We start from the raw sequence: 22,374 nt of genomic DNA on the forward strand, positions 1-22,374 counted from the left end.
CCAACAGACTGTAATTAGCCTGGCTTCCAAAAACATATTGCAAACGACCTAAAACTGAACGGTTTTGCCAACAGTTGACGGCAATATCCGTGGGTCCATTGAAAAACAATTCGGATATTTCGATAGCCCCAATGCAATGCAATCCAATAAAATGCAATAAAACAATTAGCCACCGATTTGCCAACGAAATCTCTATATTTCTCTCTATTTCGTGACCACTCGAACCAAACTAACAATCAACAAAAAACGAAAAACGAAAAACAATCCAAATGCTTCAAACAAGAATTGAAAACTTATTCCAGGGGGCAGCAGCTAAGCGGCTTATGGGCGGGCTTTGAAAGTGGATGTGGACGGTGTTTGGTCAGGGGCTGGGGATAGAGTAACCTCCATGCCTGATGATCCCCTGCAGGCGGGCGCAAAACGAAAAAGAATTAGCATAAAGTTATGGCTTTATAATTAAAATAAAAATAACACGCTACCGTTTTTAATTGCTGGGGAATGTGGGACATTCGCCCCCTTTAACCACACCTCTGCAGGTTGCCTAAAGCGAACGCAGTTGCATGCATAACAAAATATTACGCATACGCCGCGTGTGACGCGCGAAACAACAATGACAAAGTTTCGTTCGTCGGCGGCGGCAGCAGCGGGAAAATAATTACAAGCGAAAAGCCAGGGAATGGGCTTTAACCGTATTTAAATAAAAGATACGTAGGAAAAATTCCAAACGATGGACAATGGGAAAAAAGAGATCCTTTTTAATAATTTTTGTGGGAAATATTTAATTAAAAATGTTTTCAGTATTGGCATTTTTGAATGGTTTTTAAAATACAAGATTTTCAATTTGTATTCCAAAATGAATCCCCTTTTTGCCCATAGTACGTTAGGCGAAAAGAAAATGCGAAAGACAAATGCAATTATGCGACGCTCGGATTTTTCCGTTTGTGTTGAGCAAACAAAGGCGGAAAGCCGGAAAGACCAGAAAGGAAGAGAGTGCGTGCTTGAACACTTTTCGTTGCCTATTTATTGGAGCACAAGTTGATTAGGAAAACGCAGCAGCAGACATATGGTGAATGGCATAAAGAATGTTTGTACCCAAAGAGAGAGCCGCAAGCAAGGTCAGTCTGCTTATTGTTTCGTCATACATTTTTAATTAATTTAAATAACAACGGCCAAAGGGAAACCGCAAAGCAAAAGCCTTGCTCCACAAACCGAGAGCGGATTAAACTCACTCAAGAGCAGCGGCTCTCGCTTCGTTTTCCCCTATGAAAAATCTCTCTCCGAGTGAGTTTTCCATGTGCTCCTCGCTTGGCCCTGGCCCACAATGACGTCATGTGTCTGACTCGGTTAGCCTTCCATTGTTGTGATAAATTTAACAGAATTTATGTTTAGTCATTCGAGAGTTTTACAGCGAGCATTTTCGTTTATTAATAGCTTTTGGCTTGGATTAGGAGGCGTTGGACTGGAGTCTAGTCCTGCATTCGTCCACTTTGCCAGCACTTTTCAAAGTCACTATGGCTTTGGCGGTGTGTCGGAGTGGCGAAGAGAAAATAGAGAAAGTTTTGGCCCGGTTGAACCCGACCGCCCGCAGTCGAAAAAACCAAGTCAAGGTGAGCTGTGACGATGAACGTGTGCAGGCCAAAATATATAGCCCGAAATGTCTATTGTCTGTGCTGGTTTGGGCTATCAAAATGGATTTCATTCAAGCGCATCAAAGTCTTAAATAAATATATATTAGTTCCAAATGAAATGAAAGAGATGAATCAGTTTTTAAAGGGATTTTGCAAACATACGCATATGGATTGAAAATCTCTGCGGTTGTCTTTCCGATTGTTTTGGGCCATTATCGTTTCTGATTTATTTGCATAAATTGGGCCAACGCATCAGAGGTTAACCCGTTTAGCTCTTAATCATATGCAATATCAATTTGAATTCACAGAGACAGAGCGAAACATTCGCCGGGGCGGCTATGAAAATTGAAAACCCCATTTTATCATGGCGAACACGTACGGGAAGAGCGCAAATTCCACAGCAGAGACTCTGGCAGAAACAACAATCAGCGAGGAACAATATTTACTGCGTGCGCACCAAAGTATGCAGCAAGAAAAATCACAAACGCAGGATAACGACAAAGGACATCGGGGCGTGGGTGGGGGTGGTGATGGTGGTGATGGTGGTGGTGGTAAGGAGCGCACGATGACAATGTTGAAAATGACAACTTGGCAACAATTATATTCCAGGACGAGGGCGTGTGTGTTGGCCCGCATATGAACAAGAAAATGGAAACAACAATGTCAACAGGATCAACATGGCGTATGAGCAACATTCAATTGAAAACCCATTCGATTCAAGTGGCACCCGACAATACGATAAACTGTTCCACAGCACAGCATCATCCCTCGTACCCCCTTACCTTACCCCATTCATTGGTAGATTGTGCAGGAAATTGAGGTAATTAAACGCTCGAAGAATCTCCGGGAAAATGGAAAACTTTGCCTCCCTTAATCAGCTTGCAGCGAAAGTTACCTGCCTACATTATTATTTTCCTCTTTTTTTTCCAGCCGGGCGTGGTGTGCCAGATGCCAACTACTTAAGTGCTCTGCATACACAAATATGTACATAAAAACTGTTTTAAATATAATTTTGGCACCGCTCACCCGCCCAACCCACTCAGTATAGAAAAATAAAAACTCCCATCTCGAGGATAAAAATTCCATAACTTGCTACTAAAATGAAAACTTTCGGGGAGAAAGTTTGCACGAGCAAAGTGAATGCAACACTTTGGCATTCCCACTTGCAGGCAATCAACGTGGTAAATAAAAACACCCCGGCCGAGGGGGGCTCTTCACCTATTTATCTTTATCACCCGGCTTTATCTACCGAATTAGCAGAAACTTCACACATCGCACGCCACGGCTATAAATTCCAGTATTTGCCTCAAACTGAAACTTATACGAGCGAACAACTGGGTAAACAGTCACCAGGACTTGGGGACTTGGGGACTCCAGGACAACCAGTCAGCGGGACAAAACAAAGTGCTAAAGGTGCGTCCCGACCATAAAGTCGCCTTTAGAGAACTGCTTTTATATCGGATGGGGGAAGCATTAGTGGACCGACGTTGAAGGAATCGCTAAAGGCGAGTAATGGAGCTAGGAAATCTCACAGAGTCACAAGTCGCTGCGAGAACACCCTCAGGCTGTTTGGGATTCATTTGAAAGCCTTTGAATGCCGGACCTTGCAGAAAACTTTAGTTTATTAATAGAGTTAAGCATTTATTTTCGCATTAACTGCATTTATTAGCAGGGAAATAAGTTATGGCAAAGTTTCCTTTCATTTACTTTCCTGTAGAACAACTTTTTGGCCATCTGAATAAATAATATCAAAGTTTTCCCTTTCATTCCTTAAAATGTGTTTAATATAGATTATTTTCCGTCAAACAACCACCTTTAAGTAGTCACCATTTCCCTTTCTAAACGTAGAGTATCTCAAGAACTATTGAAATAAATACCAACAAATGGGCCAAAGCGTCATTCGTGCTCCATTTCCAAGTTGCCTTCGAAACTTTTGCGTTGCACTTGCAGTGCACTTCCGTTCGCCACCCGAAACGCCGCCCACTGTGTTGCCATTTTTGTTGCAATTCAGAGAGGGGGACGAAGTAGAAATAAAAACACTAAAAAATATATAAAAAACAAAAGTGGGCAGGACAGGGGCGTGCGATAAGCCAAGCACACAAATAAGATTACAACGCCCGAGCAAAGCAGGGGCAACAATAATAAAAGCCAAAGAAATACTACCACTAAAAACGCGAAACCAAAAACTTTTTTTAAATGCAGTCAAAAGCAAAAGTTCAAGCTAACCAAAAAGAAAAAGAAAAACTAAAAAAAAAGAGAGAGAATAGAAATAGCGGAGGGAGGGGAGGGGAAACTAACCGAAATGAAAATAGAAGGCAAAGTTAAAACCGCCGAAAACAAAAAATTATTGAGAAAGCGTGAACGGAGGGAAGTTGCCAACCGAAAAGGCAGCGGAAAAACTGTTCAAAGCAAAGGGCCAAGTTAACTAGAAAATGGCCAGCGGCCAGAGTCATCCAAAAATGGCGCCAACAGAAGTAGCAGCCGCTAAGAAAGTTAATCCTCCAATCAGTTTCAGTTCTAAATTCCACTTGTAAAAGCACACTGAGAGAAAAAGTCTCTGATTTTCAGATATCTATTTAATATTTTTATAATTTTCATGGCTAAATTCAGAAAATATCTTCTATCTGTCTTAAAAACCATCTTAACAGAATGCCTTTTAAACTATTTCTTAACTTTACCAACTCCATCAGAAGTTAAGAACATTTTCTCAAAGTGCATACTGGGAAGTACTCCACAATTACACAGGCCAATGCTGAAAATGGTCCACAATTGACCAGCAAATTGCCCGAAAATTTGGCCCACTTCCCTCTCAGAGGAAGAAAGGAATAACGGAGGAGGAGTCGAGGAGCAGGCCTTGTGTCAAGGACAAACGTTTTGGGGACAGCAAGCCCAGCTGGGCAGGCTGCCAAAAAAAAAATAGCAAGAGAAGGGAATGTGAAGGCACAAAAGAGTTACTCCTGTTGAGCCCCAAACATTTGGCTGAAAGATAAATGAGAGTTGGACTTGCAGCTGGTCCTTTTACTTCTGCCTCTGGCCACGACTTTTGGCCAAGGACGACAAGGACATCATCAACACATGGCTGTAGTTGCTGTCGCTGCTGCAATTTATGTAAATTGCGGGCTAGTTGAATGCCAAAAAGGCGAGATCGGAGAGTTAAGCAATTGCCACTTGCGACAACGTTGCGTATGTGTGATTTCTCTGGGCCTTCTCCCTTTCCCTCGCAGCTCTGCCCTTTTCCAACAGCTTTCCCTCTGCAAATGAATTTCAATTTTGCATTTCGAAAAGCATTCCCAGGGGGCGTGAAGTTTTTCAATTAGTTGACCAACTTGCACTTTTGCCCCTTGCAGGCAAATTGTTTCTCTTTTTTTTTCAGCCTGAAATTATGCAATTTATTTCGTTGCATGTGAAAATTCGAGCGCCTGATAAAATCATATTTTCAGCCCTGAAGTTATGTTAATTGTACTGGGGTTGGGATGGATAATCAGGGGGAAAATGTACTTTTAACAAAGGCTCTACTCTAGGGTTCCAATTTTCCATACATTTCCTTTTCAAAGGGGAAATTGTGCAGAAAACAATAACAACTTGGCTTGAAAAGTTTCGAATTTATTGGTCTTTTTTGTTAAAGGAATGAACTTTGATTATCTTTAATTAATTTGGAAATTCCTTTAAAAGTGCAACCAAATATCCCTTTTAGTGCTTTGTATGCCAACGACAAATCCTTGACTTATCCGATTCCACATTAACTCATTTCCCGCTGCTGTCACTTGAATGCAGAACGAAGAAGAGGCACTTGTACAATTTAACTAAGCACAGAAACCACTTGCACAATGCACTTATAGCCCACTATTCATTTCCCAGCCACACTCCGACCACTCTGGCACCACTGAACCACTGCACCGAGACACCCTTTAACCCACCCACCACAGCCCCTGTGGCTTAAGTCGCCACCGCAATTTAAATAAGCTTAAAAGCGCAGCAAAGACTAAAAGCAAACTTGACTGAAATGCATTTTAGTCGCCCTCCCCGCCGACTTTCCTACCCTGGCTACCAAAAAAGCCAAGAGGGGGAAAAACCCAGGGATTCGAGAGGGAAACCCCCAGCATATTGAATGCCAAATGAGCGATTAGCACTTGTCGCCCTGTTGATGCCTTTGGCAATGTCTGCCAGGATGTGACGATGATGAAGGAGCTGGGCTAAGCCCGGGGGATCTCCTCCGTTTGTTGGTTTTTTGTGATTGCGCTTAAATTACACTTAACACAAATTTCATTTGAATAAACTAAATGGAATGCATGGCCAGAGGAGACAAGCGGCATAATCAGCAAAAAACTCATTAAAATGTTTAATTAGATAGATGGCCTGTGGACGAACTTGTCTAATGGTGGCCTATTAAAATTAGATACGTTTTGAATGGGAAGATTGTTAGAAAGATTAATCGAATTTATGTTATTATCTGAGTGTTTTATGAGGGAGTTTTAAGTAGTTGATAGTCATAGATAGATAGATCCTTTAAGTTTGAAATTGTTTAACAAATGCGATTAGCCTGATGTACTCGCAGAGCCCAAAGTATTTGACAATTCGACCGCAAAAGCCTCAAATGCAATATCCTTGGAATACACGAGAGAGAACGTCAACCACAAAGGCGTCCTATCAGCAAACAAATCATCATCAGGAAACCCAGAACCAATTGCCATTAATGCATGTGAAGGGAGAGCTGAGAGAAATGGGAAAATCCAGAGAAATGGACATGGTAACAAGTCCCATATTCTGGCTAGCTGTAAGTACGCTTATTGACAGGCTGGACTGAAAACTGGCCACTAACGAGACTCGTGTGTGCGATTCTCCGACACGACAGTTGTCTAATTAAAAGCCAACAAGGCACTGATAATGCCAGCCATAAGGAACCGGATATGTCCCTCAAAATGGTATGCGTTCCATCATCATCATCATCATCATCATCATCATAGCCATCATCATTGTGGCAACAGAAATGTCATCAAGCAGGCACAGAAATAGCGGAAAAAATGGCAAACGATGGCAAACATTAAATATTGATAATAATATTTTTCACCTACCAAAAGACGTCCGCACTGTTGACACTTCGGTTTCTTCTCTTCTCTCCTCTGCTGTTCACCTCCCACTGGCAACTGGCAACTCCGGAGTTAAAGTTTAATTAAAACTTATTTCCTGAGCTCGAGCTCGAAAATGTTAATTAAAACGATGCTCAGCGAGAGATTGGCTCACATTTCGTGCGTTTTTCCGCTTTCCGCTGGTGCCACTTTATTTTTGCCAGCCAAAAACGGATTTCGTTTCGCGCGCGGAATTTCCTTTTTGCCGTTTTCCTATTTTTTCGGCAGCTACAACGATTTTCCAGCCATGCGACAGGATGAACGAACGGCGGGCATGTGATTCGAGTGGCTCCGCAAATGCAGGACAAAACTGCACAGGACACGCAGGAGCGGAAAATGAGTGGAAAATGCAGGCAAGCCAGGCAGAGGCAGAGGCAGCCAGCGAGAGCGAGAGAAAAACGAGTGGAAAACCTTCGGGTCCTACGATGAGTTTCCACTCCAAGTTGAGCCAAGCTCATGGCACGGAAAACGTTCATAAATAAAAGGCCAAAAAAAACGGTCGACTAATTGACGTATGCAGAGCGCAGCACACATATTGCCAAAGAAACTACGGTTAAGTGTAATTTTTTCCGCGGCTAAAACGAAATTGGTTATTTGCGTGCGAAACGTGAAAATGCCAGAGTGAGAGGGGGAGGGTTAAAAGGGGTGCCAAGGGAAGGCAAGGCTAACGTAATTCCTGGTAATGGCTTATAATAAATTGCCCCAAAACAAAAGCGTCGAAGAACGAACGCAAATAAGGGCCAAAATGGCAAGCATAAAAACTATAACGATTGAAATGGTAACAACTCTGCTGAGGGAAATCGTTTGAAAATTGCATTTTAATACGTGGAAAAGCAGACAGCGAAAGGTTGGAGCTGCTATTCCCGTTCGGGTTACCTCAGCTCCTCCCTCTTTATACACAATAAATCAATGGCAAGTCAATTCTGGGGAGCAGCCACGAATCGCTCGCAGAAAGCCAGGCCAAGAATAAATGACTGTGAAAATCTAGATATACTTAAAGCACATGCTAAAACCTTTAACAGCCCCTCCTGCTCCTCGAACTCTAGCATATTGAGTTCACCTGTCTGTGATGGGCGAAGAAGAGGCTATATACTGGCAAAATAAGTAAAAACAGCTTTAACTTTCAGGATTTATTACAAGTTGAGGTAGTATTGAAGGCATTGCCAATGAGTCTTATGAAAAATAATCCCTATTTATAGGTAGTAAATGGTCTGAAAATCCTAAACCTGGTGAAAGAGACTCACTCCTATCAAAAGAACTGACACCTTAAAGCTTAGGGCCAGTTTAATAGCTCAGAGTTGGAAACTGTTAAACAAGTTTGGCAGTTTAAAGTGGCAACAGCTCAGTGCCAGCTAGTCAGCTGAACAAAGGGGTGAGCTCACATGAACTTCAACTCCATCACCCATCTCCTTGCTCCTTGCCGGAGCCAACACTTCCGGGCGGAACCCACTGCGGATGGCGAGTGCATCAGCAGTTGACAAGCGACAGATTAGCTTACAATTACAACAAAGCCGGCTCTGAAAGGTGACTAAGCCGATGATGAATAGTAACTTGGCAGAAGGCTCCACAAAATCCACAGCCAGAGAAGGTGGGCGAAATGTAAATATTTGCTCAATATGTGAGCGAGTGAGCGAGGGAATAAAGTTCAGTTAAGGCCAAGAAAGTGCAGGGACAACTGCTTGGCCATGGCAATACCTGGATTTCAGGTTTAATTATTGGGCTAAAACTAAGACGTAAAATGCTAATGAGAGGGCTACTTAATATCAACAAAGGGGATTAGGATAAATATTGGTATTTTGTGTGTGATTTGAGTTACTAGGACTTAATGAAGTGAAACTATGATTAAGACTTAGATTATGACTAAAGGCAGACAAAAACTTTAAAGCTAACTTTAAGAAAAAGAATAAAGAGTACATGCTAAACTATATAAAAAGTAAACAAAACAAATTAATGATCAAATAATATAAAATAAACGATTTAAGATTACTAAAACATAACACTATCAAGACACATGCTTAAATCACAGATACTAAGGTATAGTAAACCAAACTAGTGACTCACCTAGAGCTCAACAATCGTTCGGCTTCGGCGGCGGTCATGTCATCTGGCAGGCTATCCTCCCGCGGAATCGCCGCAGCTGGAGCCGTAGCAGCAGCTTGACTCGGAACAATGGCCACACTGTGATTCACATGAACCTTGATCACCTCATCGACCACATCGTCAATGAGTTCCACATCCAGTATATCGTCGCCATTCAAGTGCTTGATTATATCCTCCTCATCCTCGCCGGCACTGGTATCCGCATACTCCAAGTCCTCTAGGGAACCCTGAGCTGGAGCTCGTCGTTCGGGAAGGACTGGGGCCACTTCCTCCTCTTCGTCCTGCTGCAGTTCCAAGACCTCCACATACTCAACAGCCAAGTGCTCGTCCTCCTCCTCGAGATCCAGTTCCTCCTCTTCGTGGGCATCGATGGAGGCAATGGGAGCAATGCCCTTGACCAAGGCAGATCGGGCGGGAGAGCAGGGGGGAGTGGACTTGGCGCTGCCTCCTCCACCCACATTCTGATCCTGGTTGCTATTGCGCCGTCTTATAGGCGAAACCACACCCACGGGAGGGGAATTATAAGATCCGCGATGTAGAGGAGATCCCTCAACGCTCGTGGAAGTGGGCGACTGGAGGTGGACACTCCTTGCAGGAGCCACTGGCTGGGATTCCTGCACATCTGGCTTGATGATGGCATAAACCGTGCTCGATTCCTGGCCAAAGCCATTGGCTCCATGGAACTTGCGCTGCATATCGGTCACCTTGGCGGTGTCATAGAGTTCAGCCTCTGATCCGTAGACCTCCCGACTTTCGCTGCCATCTGGGTTGAGGCGATAGCCCACATCAACGTAGTTCAGGCTGTGTGGCTGCTCCTCCGTCTGGTCGTAGGAAGGCTGCAGTTTGGCCTTCAGCTCGGGTGTGGACTCATTGAAGCCACCCTCGTCCTGGCTGGTCGTCGATATAATGCTCGGTGGTCGCTGGCCAAGACCGGCGGCTGGCATGTTGACCGTGATGCTGCTGCGCTTGTTGGCCACTCGCTGGGGAGATCCAGTGGCGGATCCCGGAATGGAATGTTGCTGCTGCTGTTGGGAGTTGTTGGCCTGTGCTGGAGTTTCGTCCACAGATTTGCGACCTGAAAGATGGAAGAAAAAAGGGATTTCAACTATCTGAATCTTCTGCTATTTAAGTTCTAACAAAATAGTTTTCTTTCTATAAATAAAATATGGTTTTATTCTCCTTTTCTTAGACACTTTTAATAATTTAAATAAGCATTATAGATTAGGAAAGTCCTCTTTCATCAGCCTGATCAGATCTGTTTGCATATTGAGAAGCATGTGAACGCGCTCCGAGTTCGGACTCCCAGCCGGATGAGGCTCGAAATCAGAATTATCCTGCAGGTTCTTCTTGAAAAACTTCCGATAACTCTTCAGTTCACCCTCCAACACATCCTTGTTTTCCAGATCAGGTTCACCACGCAGATCCTTCCTGATGAGCTCCAACAATTTGACCATCCGCTTCTTGGCCTCTTCAGGGGATTTACCCGCACTCCGAAAGGCATTTGGCCGTTTCTTGCTGCCCAAAAACTTAGCTGGCGAAGATTGGGAACGACAGGTGGCTAAGTGGACATGGGATGTGGGGCGGTTCAAGTTGAAATCGGCTTTCTTGTTTTGAAAAAGCTGTTGCAATTCCTCGTCACTGGTCATGGGAACAGAGCGCAGGAGCTGCCGTCTTTTAGACAATGGCGATTTGGGTGTGGATGTGATGGTTCCTCCTGAAGGACGGTGACTATTCCCAAGAAAATCAGAATATTCCGTTGAGCGGCGTCCGCTACAACTACATGATGAAGGAGAAACCGGCGCAGCTGGAAGGGATTGATTCGTGTCGCAAGGACGCTGCGTCATTTCGTTGGCCTTTGGCTGATTCTCTGAAAAGTTGACCCAAATCAACTCCGATGGCGGTGGGTTCTCGAAAATGCCAGTCAAACGCCTTTGGTTCAGGCAGACGATGAAGTGGCTCATGTAGGCGTTGCGCAGGCGCAGGTCGTAGAGGGTATTGCAGCTCATGGTGGTCAGCTTGTTAAACCACAGCCAAGCTATCCTGTACTCGGGAGATCTTTCGCAGAACACTTCCTCCAAAGTCGGTGAGCAATCCAGCATCAGGACAAAATCATTGGAGAGCAACGAGCTGTTCTGGTCATGATCATGGTCCTTGGTCTTCGCACCGCTCTGGTTATGAATGGAATGGTTACTTCGTCGCACACTGACGGGACTCTCCACGTGCTGGACATGAGTAGAGGATAAGTTCAGGAGCAGACTTGCATGACTGTGGTTCTTCCTCTTATCATTCTCCATTACTCTGTTATCTGGCATGATTTTTTCGTGTTTGTTTTTGTTCTAATTTTCCAAAACTGTCACAGGGAAAGCGAAATTGCTTTGGAAATATCCAAAAATCTGAGTCACAAAATATTTTGACACCTTTAATGAATTGTTTAATTAATCGTCCGCGCCATTATTTCCATTTTCCTAATTTATTTATTTATACACAAATCTCCAAGTCTGCCGGGGAACACGAGTGCCTTAATGGATCAGAGCTAATCGCAGGGTGTATATACTTTTGGGACTTCTCTGACTATTTTCGTGTGTAGGTGCTGCGTCTGTGCTAAAGCTGTCAACGGAAGGCATAAATATAGCCGCCTCCATGTATATATAAACATATCTAAATTGGACCTTAGGGGATCTTTAGTGGGGAGATGGAGCAGACAGGCGACATTTTTTGACTTGGTTAAACGTGTAGGCATTTTCCAATTGGCAGTGGAATGTCTTAGAAGTTTTGTAAGCTTGCCAATTATCTTAAATAAAATTCCTCAGTCGTTTTTACATATTTTTAGTTTATTATGGTTTTTGCTTTTTAACTTATACCAACCTCGACAGGCTTGACAAAGTTTTCGCAAGCTTAGACACATTTTTTGTTCACTTTCACTTGGCACTTGTTAATGTTTTGAGAAACACATGTTGCAATGGCTTTAAATGTTTGAATAAAGTAAGGATTTAGTTGATTTAGGAAACAAAATAGATATAGTAACCATGAACTACTATTAGAGGGACCTTTGACTTAAACTTAAACAGAGAATTTGATAGGGAAGCTTCATAAAAATCGAAAACTTCTCATTTATTCACTTAGCAAAATGCAAAATTAACGATAAACAGATTGTATTATGAATTTAAACAGATTTCCCTCAGCAAACACTCCTTCCCAGTAAGGAAGAGAGGAGAGAGCCTGCCACAGACATGATTTCGGCTGCTGCCCGTTGACCGGTTGACCGGTTGACCGACCACAGGACCCGGAGAGTTGCCCAGCCTGGTCAAGTGCACCCTGGCGTATGCTTAATGCCAATTAGACATGCGTGCGCTTTTAATTAAGAGCAGCATGAATACTTAATGCAAGCTAAGGGAGGGGGCAGAGAGGGAGATGAGTTGCGACCAGGCGAAGGCCAGGCCAATGCGGCGTATGTGTGATTTCTGTTTCGGTTCAAGTAAATAAACTTGATGAGAATTCAAGCCAAATTCCGAAGGTCACCAGTTGAGTGGAAGAGGCGTAAACAAACGCAATTGAAATCGATGAAAAATCGAAGGGGAGAATCACACTCTTGTTTCTCGATGTGTGTGTGTGTGTGTGTTGTATAATGAGATGCGAAAATTAATGAAAAACCGGGCCAAAAATAAATGCTGGGCACAAACAAAAATAACAAAGGAATAAAAACAAGCAAACAAAAGACAATTAATGAGAAGTAACAAATGGCAAATCGGAGGAGGGGGGTGGCAAATCGGAAAGCGAAATGGGGAAAAGTTTCCAATAAATCAAGGTTTATAAATAACTTTTCCCAGTAATTGAAGCAATGAAAACGAATAGAAAAACTGCATCTACATGTAGAAAAAATGCCTTCAATCAAAGGCGGAAAAATCGATTTGAGTTCGTAAAAAAAAAAATAGGTGGGAGGGGGGGAGAGGGAGGCACTTGCTTTTCACTTTGGAAACCTTCAGCTAGAAAAACAATAAAAAACTTGCCTAGCAAAATGCTAAAATAATTGTTTGAGTAACCACAACAAAGCAACGGCAAATTAGAGAAGACAAAAACAGAAAAGCAGGCAAAATGAAGATTTTGCGAGAAGGGCAAGAAGAAATGTCAAGACAAAAAACGGAAGTTGCTGTCAAAATGTGCCAACATCCAAGAGATAAGGAGGAGGAGGCGGAGGCTGTGGCAGTTGCAGGATGTGTGGGCGTAGATGATATAGTAAGTCGGCCCTAGTTAGGTCAACTTTCAAAAGTCCTGACAATGCAGATATGCATAATGAAAACACAAACGAAACCAAAACAAAGGCGAGTCTTAAATCTCTGTGGCTAAAAAGAGCACCCAAGCCAGGGCCTCCTGCATGGCCTGCCAAATAGCTGAGCTGGCTAAACTCCTGGAAATTCATTAAAGAAAACACAAACAACAATCTGGAAGACTGCACAAATATTTTAGATTTCTGCTCAACATAAAATTCCAGCCAATTTGGAATGTTTGAGGACATTTCTTATTCCTAAATGTGAGATTAAAAATAAAAACAAATCCAAAGAAACTGTCAATCTAAATGGCTGAAATGAAGTTTCCACATAACTTAAGCAAAAAACAAAAGGAGAGTGTAAAAACCACAACAAAAATTGACATCTAAACAAATACTTTCCATTTAATACACTTCTTAGTGCCCCAGGAAAACATCTCAATGCATTCTAAATTGATTTGGAATACTTGAAGACATTTCCCGAGGCCCAAGGAAACTATCTCACTGTAAGTCAGAGAATATCTGTCGGCCGCATTCCTGTCCAGCAGCAACAGGCAGGGAAGGGAAACTAAAGAAAAACCCACACTGAGATATTTTACAACCTCTGAATGGCGAAAACTGCAAACACATGACAATTGCAAACATTTTTGTTGTGGCATACAATTTCAAATTTGAAAATAAACTCGGCGAAGGGAGGAAGGGGAGGAAGCGGCCAAAGTGTCCGAGAAAAATGTGAAAAAATAGGGAAAAGTTTAAACGCCTGCCAGTGGCTGTTGCCAAGCCAAAAAGTGTACTCTGGCCACACACATGTGAGGGAATTTTTTGAATATTTTGTTTGTCGCCACAACAAAATGCAGTTCGCTGAACCTCAAAAGAAACAAAGAAAGGCTTCCTCCACACTTTTTCGATATCCAAAAGATGCCTTACAGCTGCCAGATGTCTGCGTTCCTTTTGCACTTGGAAAACTTTGTAATATTTCTCTGCCACCATCAATTAACTCTTTCAAGCGAAGCTGCTGTTTAAATTAGGGTCACTCGGACAGTTTGCAATTTAATTTCAGTTCGAATTAATTGCGCAATTCGTAGAGTTTTATATAAATAAATAAGTAGAATACCTCCGATCTTTGCGAAAAAGAGGATCGTCATTCGGCAAGAGCACTTTCCCGGCACAGTTCAAGATCTCAACTGATCGGCAAGTTTGAGCCAGCCCTCACCAAACCATTCAAGACATTTCCAGACTCCCAGACCGAGGATCTCTTATCAGCCAAGGGGACCGAAAAGCCAAAGCGGAGACCTCACGTGCCCCTCGAAAAGCCGAAAATCGAAACAAACCCACAACAATCACGCCCCTAGCTCATGGTTACTATATATTGTTTTGCCTTCTCGCTGCGGGGCAACGTGCGGCGAATAATTTGTTTTGATTCGCACGGATTATCTCCGATTTACTATATAGAAAGATTTTGTTTTGGGTATTCTTCAGCTTCGATTACGCGTTCGAAATCTTTTCTGGTCTTTTTTTTTTGGATTTTTGTTGCGAAAGTTCTTGCCCGCTTATCAACGCGACATCAACTGAAAGAACGAGCGCAGAAAATTTTCGCTTCTTCAGCATCGCCGCTAGTGAAGAGAGAGCGGAAAATGGGTATATAGCTGAGAGATCTGGCAGATCGGCGGACTGCTCTCTCTTACCGTGCGTTTTTCACTTGGGGGCCAGACATGTGGCAGCCAGCTTACAGGGTATTTCGAGTCGATTTCGAGGGTCGCCGCTTGTCAAGATGCCAGATTGCAAAATCCGCAAAATGAAATGTTGGGAAAGGCCAGAAATTCGAGAGAATCAGTCAAGTGTCGAGACAGATTTTTCGGTTTCGGCTAGTGATATCTAATTATAAAAGCAAATGAAAATAGCCAGACGAGGGAAGCTGCGTGGAAAATCGACTGTATAGCTTTTTGGAAGCATAATTTATGCGGAAAATCTATAAAAACACCATTTTATGGCGCTAAAGTCCAAGCGAAAAGCGGCTGCAAATTAAGTTAACTATTGTTATGGGGAAAACTAAATATTTTTATGTTTAAAAGGAAAAACATAGTAAATTAAGACAAAGGAACATCCCAATTTCTTTCTGTGTACCTGACTACTTGGACTTTACAGAGTGATTGTGGCAATTTCCAAAGAATTTCCTCTCTTGCGAAATGTCGCCTTGATGTTTTTTTTGATGCGAACATATTTCAGCACATTTTCGCAATGGACGTCATCAGTTTGGTGTGAAAAGAAATGAAAGGAAAACTGAGGAAAAACTACGAAATAAAAGAGGAAAATGCGAAGACGTTGGGTGGTCAAACTAGGCAAACAAAGAAGGGAAGAGCGAAGGGGAAAAACGTCTGCAAGTGGCTGTCGAAAAACCCACGCGCCTTTCATTAAACTTTGGATCATTGAACTCTAAGGGAAAAATAGGAAAATACAAATTATTAGCTAAGTTTTTATTTTTTGTACTGTTGCATGGCTTTTGGAAACTTCAGGCAGCATCAAAATTAAAAAAAAAAATAAATTAATATTATATTATAATTATAAATTTAATAAAAAGTCATATATTTCAATATTAAACTGTCTTAAAACCACGTAAAAACTCTAAATTCAAATTTAGAAATCATAAATAACTGCTATTTTAGTCAAGCAGTGCAAGCACTAGCGCCATCTGTTGTTCGGTAGGGCAATCATGGTTTGTGAACAAGCTAAAGCCAATAAGAATATAGAGGAAAGTAAAGACGCAACCCAACTAGCTACATACGAGAGCTCAACATCGCAGCAAGCTAAGACTCAAACCAACTAAAAGAGGAAAAAACACTGCAAACAATTTGGAAGACCGTAAATTGAACATCTTTACGGTGAGTAACTCGTGTTTGACTGTTTAGTAATATTAAATGACTTGAATATAAAATATTATTTCCAAGAGCAGAATGCTTTAATTTTCCACTGTTTATCGGTGTTTGAGCTTCTCATGTCGGCATTTAGTGTGTGTACTTTCGTGTGGCAGTGTTTGTTGTGTCTACGTTGCTTTCGTTTTGTTTGCGTAGGCGACACACAGGCACGAATGCACCCGTGAACCCCTCCATAAGAACCCGCCACTGTTTGCCAGTCTATTCATAACACATTGTCAATATTTGAGCGGCTTTTAATTTGTGATAAATAATACCTTCCGTTCGGGATTAACCGAATATAAAGATAATATATTTGTGCCCATCACGATATTTCATTGTGCTGAAAAGTGGAAAAGTGGAGCACAAGCAACTTTTGGCAGGCACAAGTTACACAAAGACAGGAACAGAAAGCAAAGTGCACTCCGAGAAAAACATTTCACTTTTCCTAGTAAGATTCGAAACCTTAAAAAATTACCCATAACTTCTCTCGCACCTTGAATTTTAATATTAAAATAACCTTAGTAAGTTTCTACATCTGTCATTTTCAAAACACAAACATTCTTCTCCATAAATTATCAATAATAAACTCAAAGTTTAATGTCTTTTGTTAAGTTTTCTTTAGGTGGATAGTTTGGGTATCTCCCCCACCTGAAGCCACCCAACTTATTGCTGGCGTCGTCGTAGTTTTTGAGTAGTATTTTCCATGTTATTTATAAACTCTTGACTGTGACAGGCGGACGCAAGCCATTCAAAATGTGCCATGCAGCACAGAAGCCTAGGCCTTATTTTTTCGACTCTATGTTTCTATTTCCCTGTATTCCGAACCCCATCCCGCTGCTTGCCCCCAATGAGTTTGTGGCCCATTCATGTGTTCTCGTCATGTCTCGAGTCTGACAGTCGTTAAGGGTAGAGGTAGAAGTACAGTGTTCTCTCTAGGATATATAACTCAAAATGTTTCAATATTTCCTAATTATGATTAACTTTTGCACATTCTCTGAAGAAATTTGGCATATCTTGGCATAATATATTAAAATAATATTTAAATTGCTTATAGCGAGAGTCCACTGTACTTTAGATATCATTTTTATAGAGCACAAGGAACCCATGAGTGCTCTGCACATTGCCATTTGCATGCAAATGGCGCTAAGCATATGACGGGTGCTGTGTCAGCGATTCGACATGAGAATGCCGTAAAAATTGTGTTTTGGGCTAGTAAAAGAGCACAGAAATAGACAAATACAAGGGAAAAGGGAAAATGCGAAAAGAAAATAAACTCTTTGCAAAATAAACTGGGACTCCATATAACGCAATTGCAGAGGCACAACCTACCCCAACTTGAGCACATAATCCAATCCACTTAATTCCCTGCCGCCGCCGTCCACTTCGCCACCATCGACTGCCTGCCTGCCCCCATCAAGAGCAATGAAATCAATAAATCAAGGTAAGCCACGCCCCCTTCATGGACACAACACTGCCATTTATGAATTAAAAAGAGTTCCAGAGGTTCCCCAGTTCGCATCGCCAGATAAGCAATCATCAGCAGAAGCCACAGCTGGAGGAGTGCAGTCCAGCAGGCAGTGGAAACAACAAGAAGGGAATTCTGATTTCTGATGATCGAACTTTGATATACCCTGTAAGGTGATTCAGCAAAGGGTAATGGGTCAGACATTTTTCTATTTATTATATTTTCAAGTGCCAAGTTTCAGGTAATTAGCTGCATTAGCAAGCCTTATATTTTAATTTGCCAACTATATGTCAAAGAGCAGAAAAATATCGGGCAAACTGCCAGGATCATCAGATATTATGACATTTATTTTAATTTTAACCCACTAGAAACGAATTTCACGACTTTCTAAGAACGTTGAAAGATATAATGTTATTGGAAGCAGATTTTATAGTCATGCAATAAGTAAGAAACTTGTCTACCCTCCGAAAGAGGATCGAATTATGGTATCTGTGAGATGCGAGACTCGAGCTGAGATTTCGAACTGAGGCTGCTGGCGGAAGTGCGGCGTGCAAATTCCAATTTTGTAATCAGCAGCTGGATGGTAGCTAGATGGCTGGGGAAAGCAGCGGCAAGAGTCGGAATGAAGGCAACTGGCTGGGAAAGGAGGCAGAGAAGCAGAGTAGCAGCAACGCATCATTGAATTCTTAATCTGGCATTAATACAATTTTATGTATGGAGTCGCTAGAAGAGGAGCCTAAGAAGACCCCTAAGAGGGGGCGGTTCGGGAATCCCAACAAAATCCGCAAAACGTCGACAAGCCTCGGACCATGAAGATGGGCGACGACAGATTGTGAGCATTGCACTCGACGAAGAGGATGAAGTGCATCCAGGGAAGGGCAGCAGCAGGGAAGCAGCGGTACCAAGGCATAGCGCTTTGGAATGTTGTCGAGCCGTTGTCGTTGGGGGCTGCATTTGATATGCCTGCTGTGTTTGACCCATATTGGAATTTGCCTCTAGAGCACACTCAGAGAAAGTACCTTTAACTAGTCTTTGATCTTTAGAAAAATCTTAACCAAATGATGGTTCTTGTTTAAGGAACAGAAATAAAGCAATCTGCTTTTAAACTGTTTTCATAGCTAAGAAGTAAAGTAAAATTCCTTGTTTGGGAACCCTCTTGCCTTACACATTTTCTCCCAGTGCACAAACAGCAACAGAGTGGATTTTCAAGAGGGGGTGTCAAGAGGGCAGGGAAGGGTCTTCGCCGGTGGAAGGGCGGAGTTGGGGCGGCGCGCAAGTCACGATTTGTACACCGCTTAGAAAAACTTGTAATGAATGTGGGATGCAATGAAATGGAATGGCTGGGGATGAGCTAGGGGCCAGTGGATAAGGCGAAGGGGGAGAGTGGAGGACAACAGGAGGCCACTGCACAATGAAGTCGACCTGGCAGCTCAACACAAAAACACCAACACACACACACATACACACACTGCCGTGGAGAATGTCTGGAAGGTGTTTGAACTCGAGCTAGGAAAGTTCAAAACTTCCAAATGAAGGAAGTTCGAGGAATGCCCTGAGACGGCGAGTTGCTTCTGGTTCCTGATCCAAAAGGCTATCAATTATGTCTGGGGAGGAAGGAAGAACCCACAATGAATTGGAGTAACTTGGAAATTAGACCTTCTTTGGATTAGTTGTGCTTAGGTTTTCCGGTAGAAGTTTGATAACAAGATAAGGGAGACCTACTTTTATCAAGCCCTATAATTTACACAGATAATCTTGGTTGTATCACCAAAATGATGAATCATCGAAATATTTTAGATTGTCAGACTTCGAGTGCTATCAGTCAACAACATTTGTTATTCATTTTCCCAAAACTCAAAACTCACCTTCATTTTCGCTGCGTCGTCGCCTGGGAACACTGTTGTAGTTGCTGCCATGATAGTACTCCATCTCCGACTTCTCCGTGGACTCGTTCTCCTGCTTCTCATCTTCAGTGTGAACTGGTGAAGATGGTCCCGAAGAGGCACTGGCCACGGGTGAGCCAGAGGTTGCCGAATTGGTGCTGCCACTGAGTCCATTGCCAGGATACTGTCCATTGCCGGGTCCACCATCCAGAGATCCCCTCTTGGCCGGCTGCATAATGTACGAGCTTGTGGGCGAGGCGCAGGATGAGGGCGTGGAGCAGTTGGTCAAGGGCTGCGTATCCTCGATGAGATCTACGGACTTTTTGCGTGGCTTCTCCGGCGGAATGGGTGCCACTCCCTGTTCGCTGGCGTTCCTCAGCAGCTCCTGCTGTTGCTCCTGCATCAGGGATCTCTGGAGTACAGCTGCAGACTTGGCGGGTGGTGGAGGCGGTGAGTTATCCGCCGTTTTAGTGGGCGACTGGCGTAACCTTTCCGGATTGTACTTGACCGGACTCACATTCTTTGGCTTTACCGCCGGAATGGGCGGCAATGGCGGTGACTTAACCGGACTGCCGATCTTCCCGCTCCTTGGCTTAATCTCTGGCGGAGCCTGCGTTCGCATCGGCGGATTGGGACTGGCATTCGGCGGAGGTTGTGGCGGCTCCATGGCCGGCTTGGACACCTTTTCGCTATCCATGATCAGCCCGGTTCCGGGCACTGTACGTATGATATCGCAGCGATTCAGATCGCTGTGCGTCCGAGTGGTTTTGGTTTTGGTGAAATGGGAAGTCCACTTCTTCTGCTTCTCGATCAGCTCCCGGGAGTTGAACTTGCGTTCCGGTTTCTCAGGCTTATCCCCTCCTGAATTGGCAAACAGAGCACTCACTGATCCAGTGGCTGGCGGTGGAACAGGTGTCACTTCCTCCGATTTCATGCGGGAGATGTTGTGCTGGGGATACTTCACCACCGAAGTGGGAACCACAGGCGCCGATGGTTCTACAATAAACTTGCTGTTACTCAAACGCTGCTCTGGAGGAATTCCATTCTGGGCCACAGTGGCTGCATTATTGTTATTGTGAACGAGTGAGACTCCGGAGGGAAATGGCGTCCTCCGCTTAGGCGGCGACTGTGAGCGATCCGAGGAGCGTGAGGAGGAGCGATCTGAGCCGTCACATAGATTATCCTCCCGAGAACCACTTCTCAATAGTCTGGAACTCACATTCGAGTTGGACTCCACTCCCAATTTCTCAAACAGAGCTCGGGCGTTATTGAATCTGGCCGAATGGGATTCCGTTCGTACCGCCGGAGCTCCTTGGGCGTGAGCGTGATGAGCAGCAGCGGCGGCGGCGGCAGCGGCGTGAGCGGCAGCCACAGCACTTAGCTGTTCCACTGGCTGAATCTCAATGGGTTTCCTCTGAAAGATGTTGGCTATCTGGCTGACCTTACCCACGGCAGCCGGAGCGGGTGCATGGTGCATGGGTTTCTCCATGATGAAACTGCAAGGGAATGAAGGTAGAAAACTTTAGAATTGGTTAATTTTTATTCAGATTTAGTTATTTATCAACTTATAACACTATATTTCTGTTGTTTCCCCTTCATTATCGGAAGTCATATATATTAGGAGATCCAGTTATCTGGCTGATAAATATTCCACTAACCGCGCCCTAATGACGCCCCACAAACTGATAAAATCGATGGGAATGGATAACTTTTACGTTTATTGCAGTGTTACCTTTGCCATTTTCTTGCTCATCGATTTGACTGACTTTCGCAACGATTTTCACCTTTACTTTCTGCCGATTTTTATGATTTTTCCTTTGTTATTCGTTTGTTTGTTATTTTCTGCACATCAAACACAATTAAGGCTCCATTGATGGGACCCTTCTCTCTCTTCGAATGTTTTTCGATGTGTGAAAGTCTTTCCGAAAACGTTAACAAATTTCTGTTTGTTAGTGCTTTGGTGAGAAAGAGAGGGCATTGCCATATGGTAGGCGACTTGGGGGCTTTCTGTGCCACGAGAATCGGCGAAAGACCCAGAGAGGGCCTGAGAGACCCAGAGAGCTAAGAGTGGTAGGGAATGTCGGTGCGGTGCGACATTGAAAGCCATTCACTTTGCTGTGGGTGTTGGTGTAGTTGCCTCTTCATAGCTGATAGGGTAATGCTTACCGTTATCGGCTCGACTTCGGCGGTATTGATTTACAAGTTTGGCTAGGTTGGTTCTACAAAGCGCCCTACTGGCAATGAAAAACATTCAAAGAAATCTAAGAAATCAAACCAGAAAAGATCATAAAGTGATTTTCCACTCTAGGGCAATGAAAATGAAGGTATACAAAGTAACCTACTAGTACAGCTGTAATATATTTTCTAAGAATATTAAAACTATTAGATAAGTCCCGCCCAATGAGCTAATCAGCTATTTCCATAAACATTACCCCATCCAAAACAAAAACAACCTTCTTCTCTCTACAATCTTAACCTCTTTTCCTAGGCATATGTTCCAAGTGTCAGGGGAAGGCGAAAAAAAGCGCAGTTTGTGCCACCACACACTCTGACTATCTAGAACTGAGCAGACAGTCAAAACTTATCGCAGTGTCAATAGGAATACGAGCCCAACTAGCTGGAAAAGAACAAATACTGGCGAAGAGGTAAACAAATGGCCAGATAGTGGACTCACACCCGTGTCCACACAATTAGGAGGAGACAAAGGTCGGATCTGAACAGTCGGCTGTACTATGTAAGGGGTCTCATTGAGTCAACAAAGATGCGGGACAAAAGTCAGAGCCCAAACACGAGACAATGGCGACGGATAAAATTTGTTATCTAATCTAATCGAAATGCACAATGCATATGACCGTGAATAGAGATAGACGTGGCTGAGATAAAGATTACGGCGAGATAAATATAGCCAGTGATCTCGTTTGTAGTGAAAAACCAGAGTACCACATGGCGGATGAGTTTAAAAACCTTAAAAGCTTCACTTAAAATATCACGTATCC

General features: G+C 43.2%; 2 protein-coding genes across 20 annotated transcripts in view; both read right to left on the reverse strand.

Annotated features, from left to right (window-relative positions):
• LOC108107723 overlaps positions 1 to 22,374 on the reverse strand; it is a 47,055-nt gene that overhangs the window by 7,357 nt on the left and 17,324 nt on the right. For 17 of the 19 annotated variants that reach the window (XM_017215357.1, XM_017215359.1, XM_017215348.1 and 14 more), the window contains exons 3-4: positions 19,361 to 20,874; positions 8,816 to 9,929 (exon numbers count right to left, since the gene is read on the reverse strand). In XM_017215357.1, the coding sequence (XP_017070846.1) occupies positions 8,816 to 9,929; positions 19,361 to 20,867 (2,621 nt within the window). In that variant the 5' untranslated portion in view covers positions 20,868 to 20,874. Of the gene's footprint in view, positions 1 to 8,815; positions 9,930 to 11,719; positions 11,818 to 14,563; positions 14,671 to 19,360; positions 20,875 to 21,110; positions 21,254 to 22,374 lie in introns of those variants that run through there. The other 2 variants (XM_017215343.1, XM_017215362.1) reach the window with 2 other exon arrangements.
• LOC108107727 lies at positions 9,984 to 11,200 on the reverse strand. Its single transcript, XM_017215374.1, has one exon. It carries the CDS (start codon positions 11,164 to 11,166, stop codon positions 10,069 to 10,071), a length of 1,098 nt encoding a protein of 365 aa, XP_017070863.1. The 5' UTR covers positions 11,167 to 11,200; the 3' UTR covers positions 9,984 to 10,068.

The sequence above is a fragment of the Drosophila eugracilis genome, unplaced genomic scaffold (genome assembly GCF_018153835.1).
Source record: "Drosophila eugracilis isolate 14026-0451.02 unplaced genomic scaffold, ASM1815383v1 contig_2088, whole genome shotgun sequence".
NCBI lineage: Eukaryota > Metazoa > Arthropoda > Insecta > Diptera > Drosophilidae > Drosophila > Drosophila eugracilis.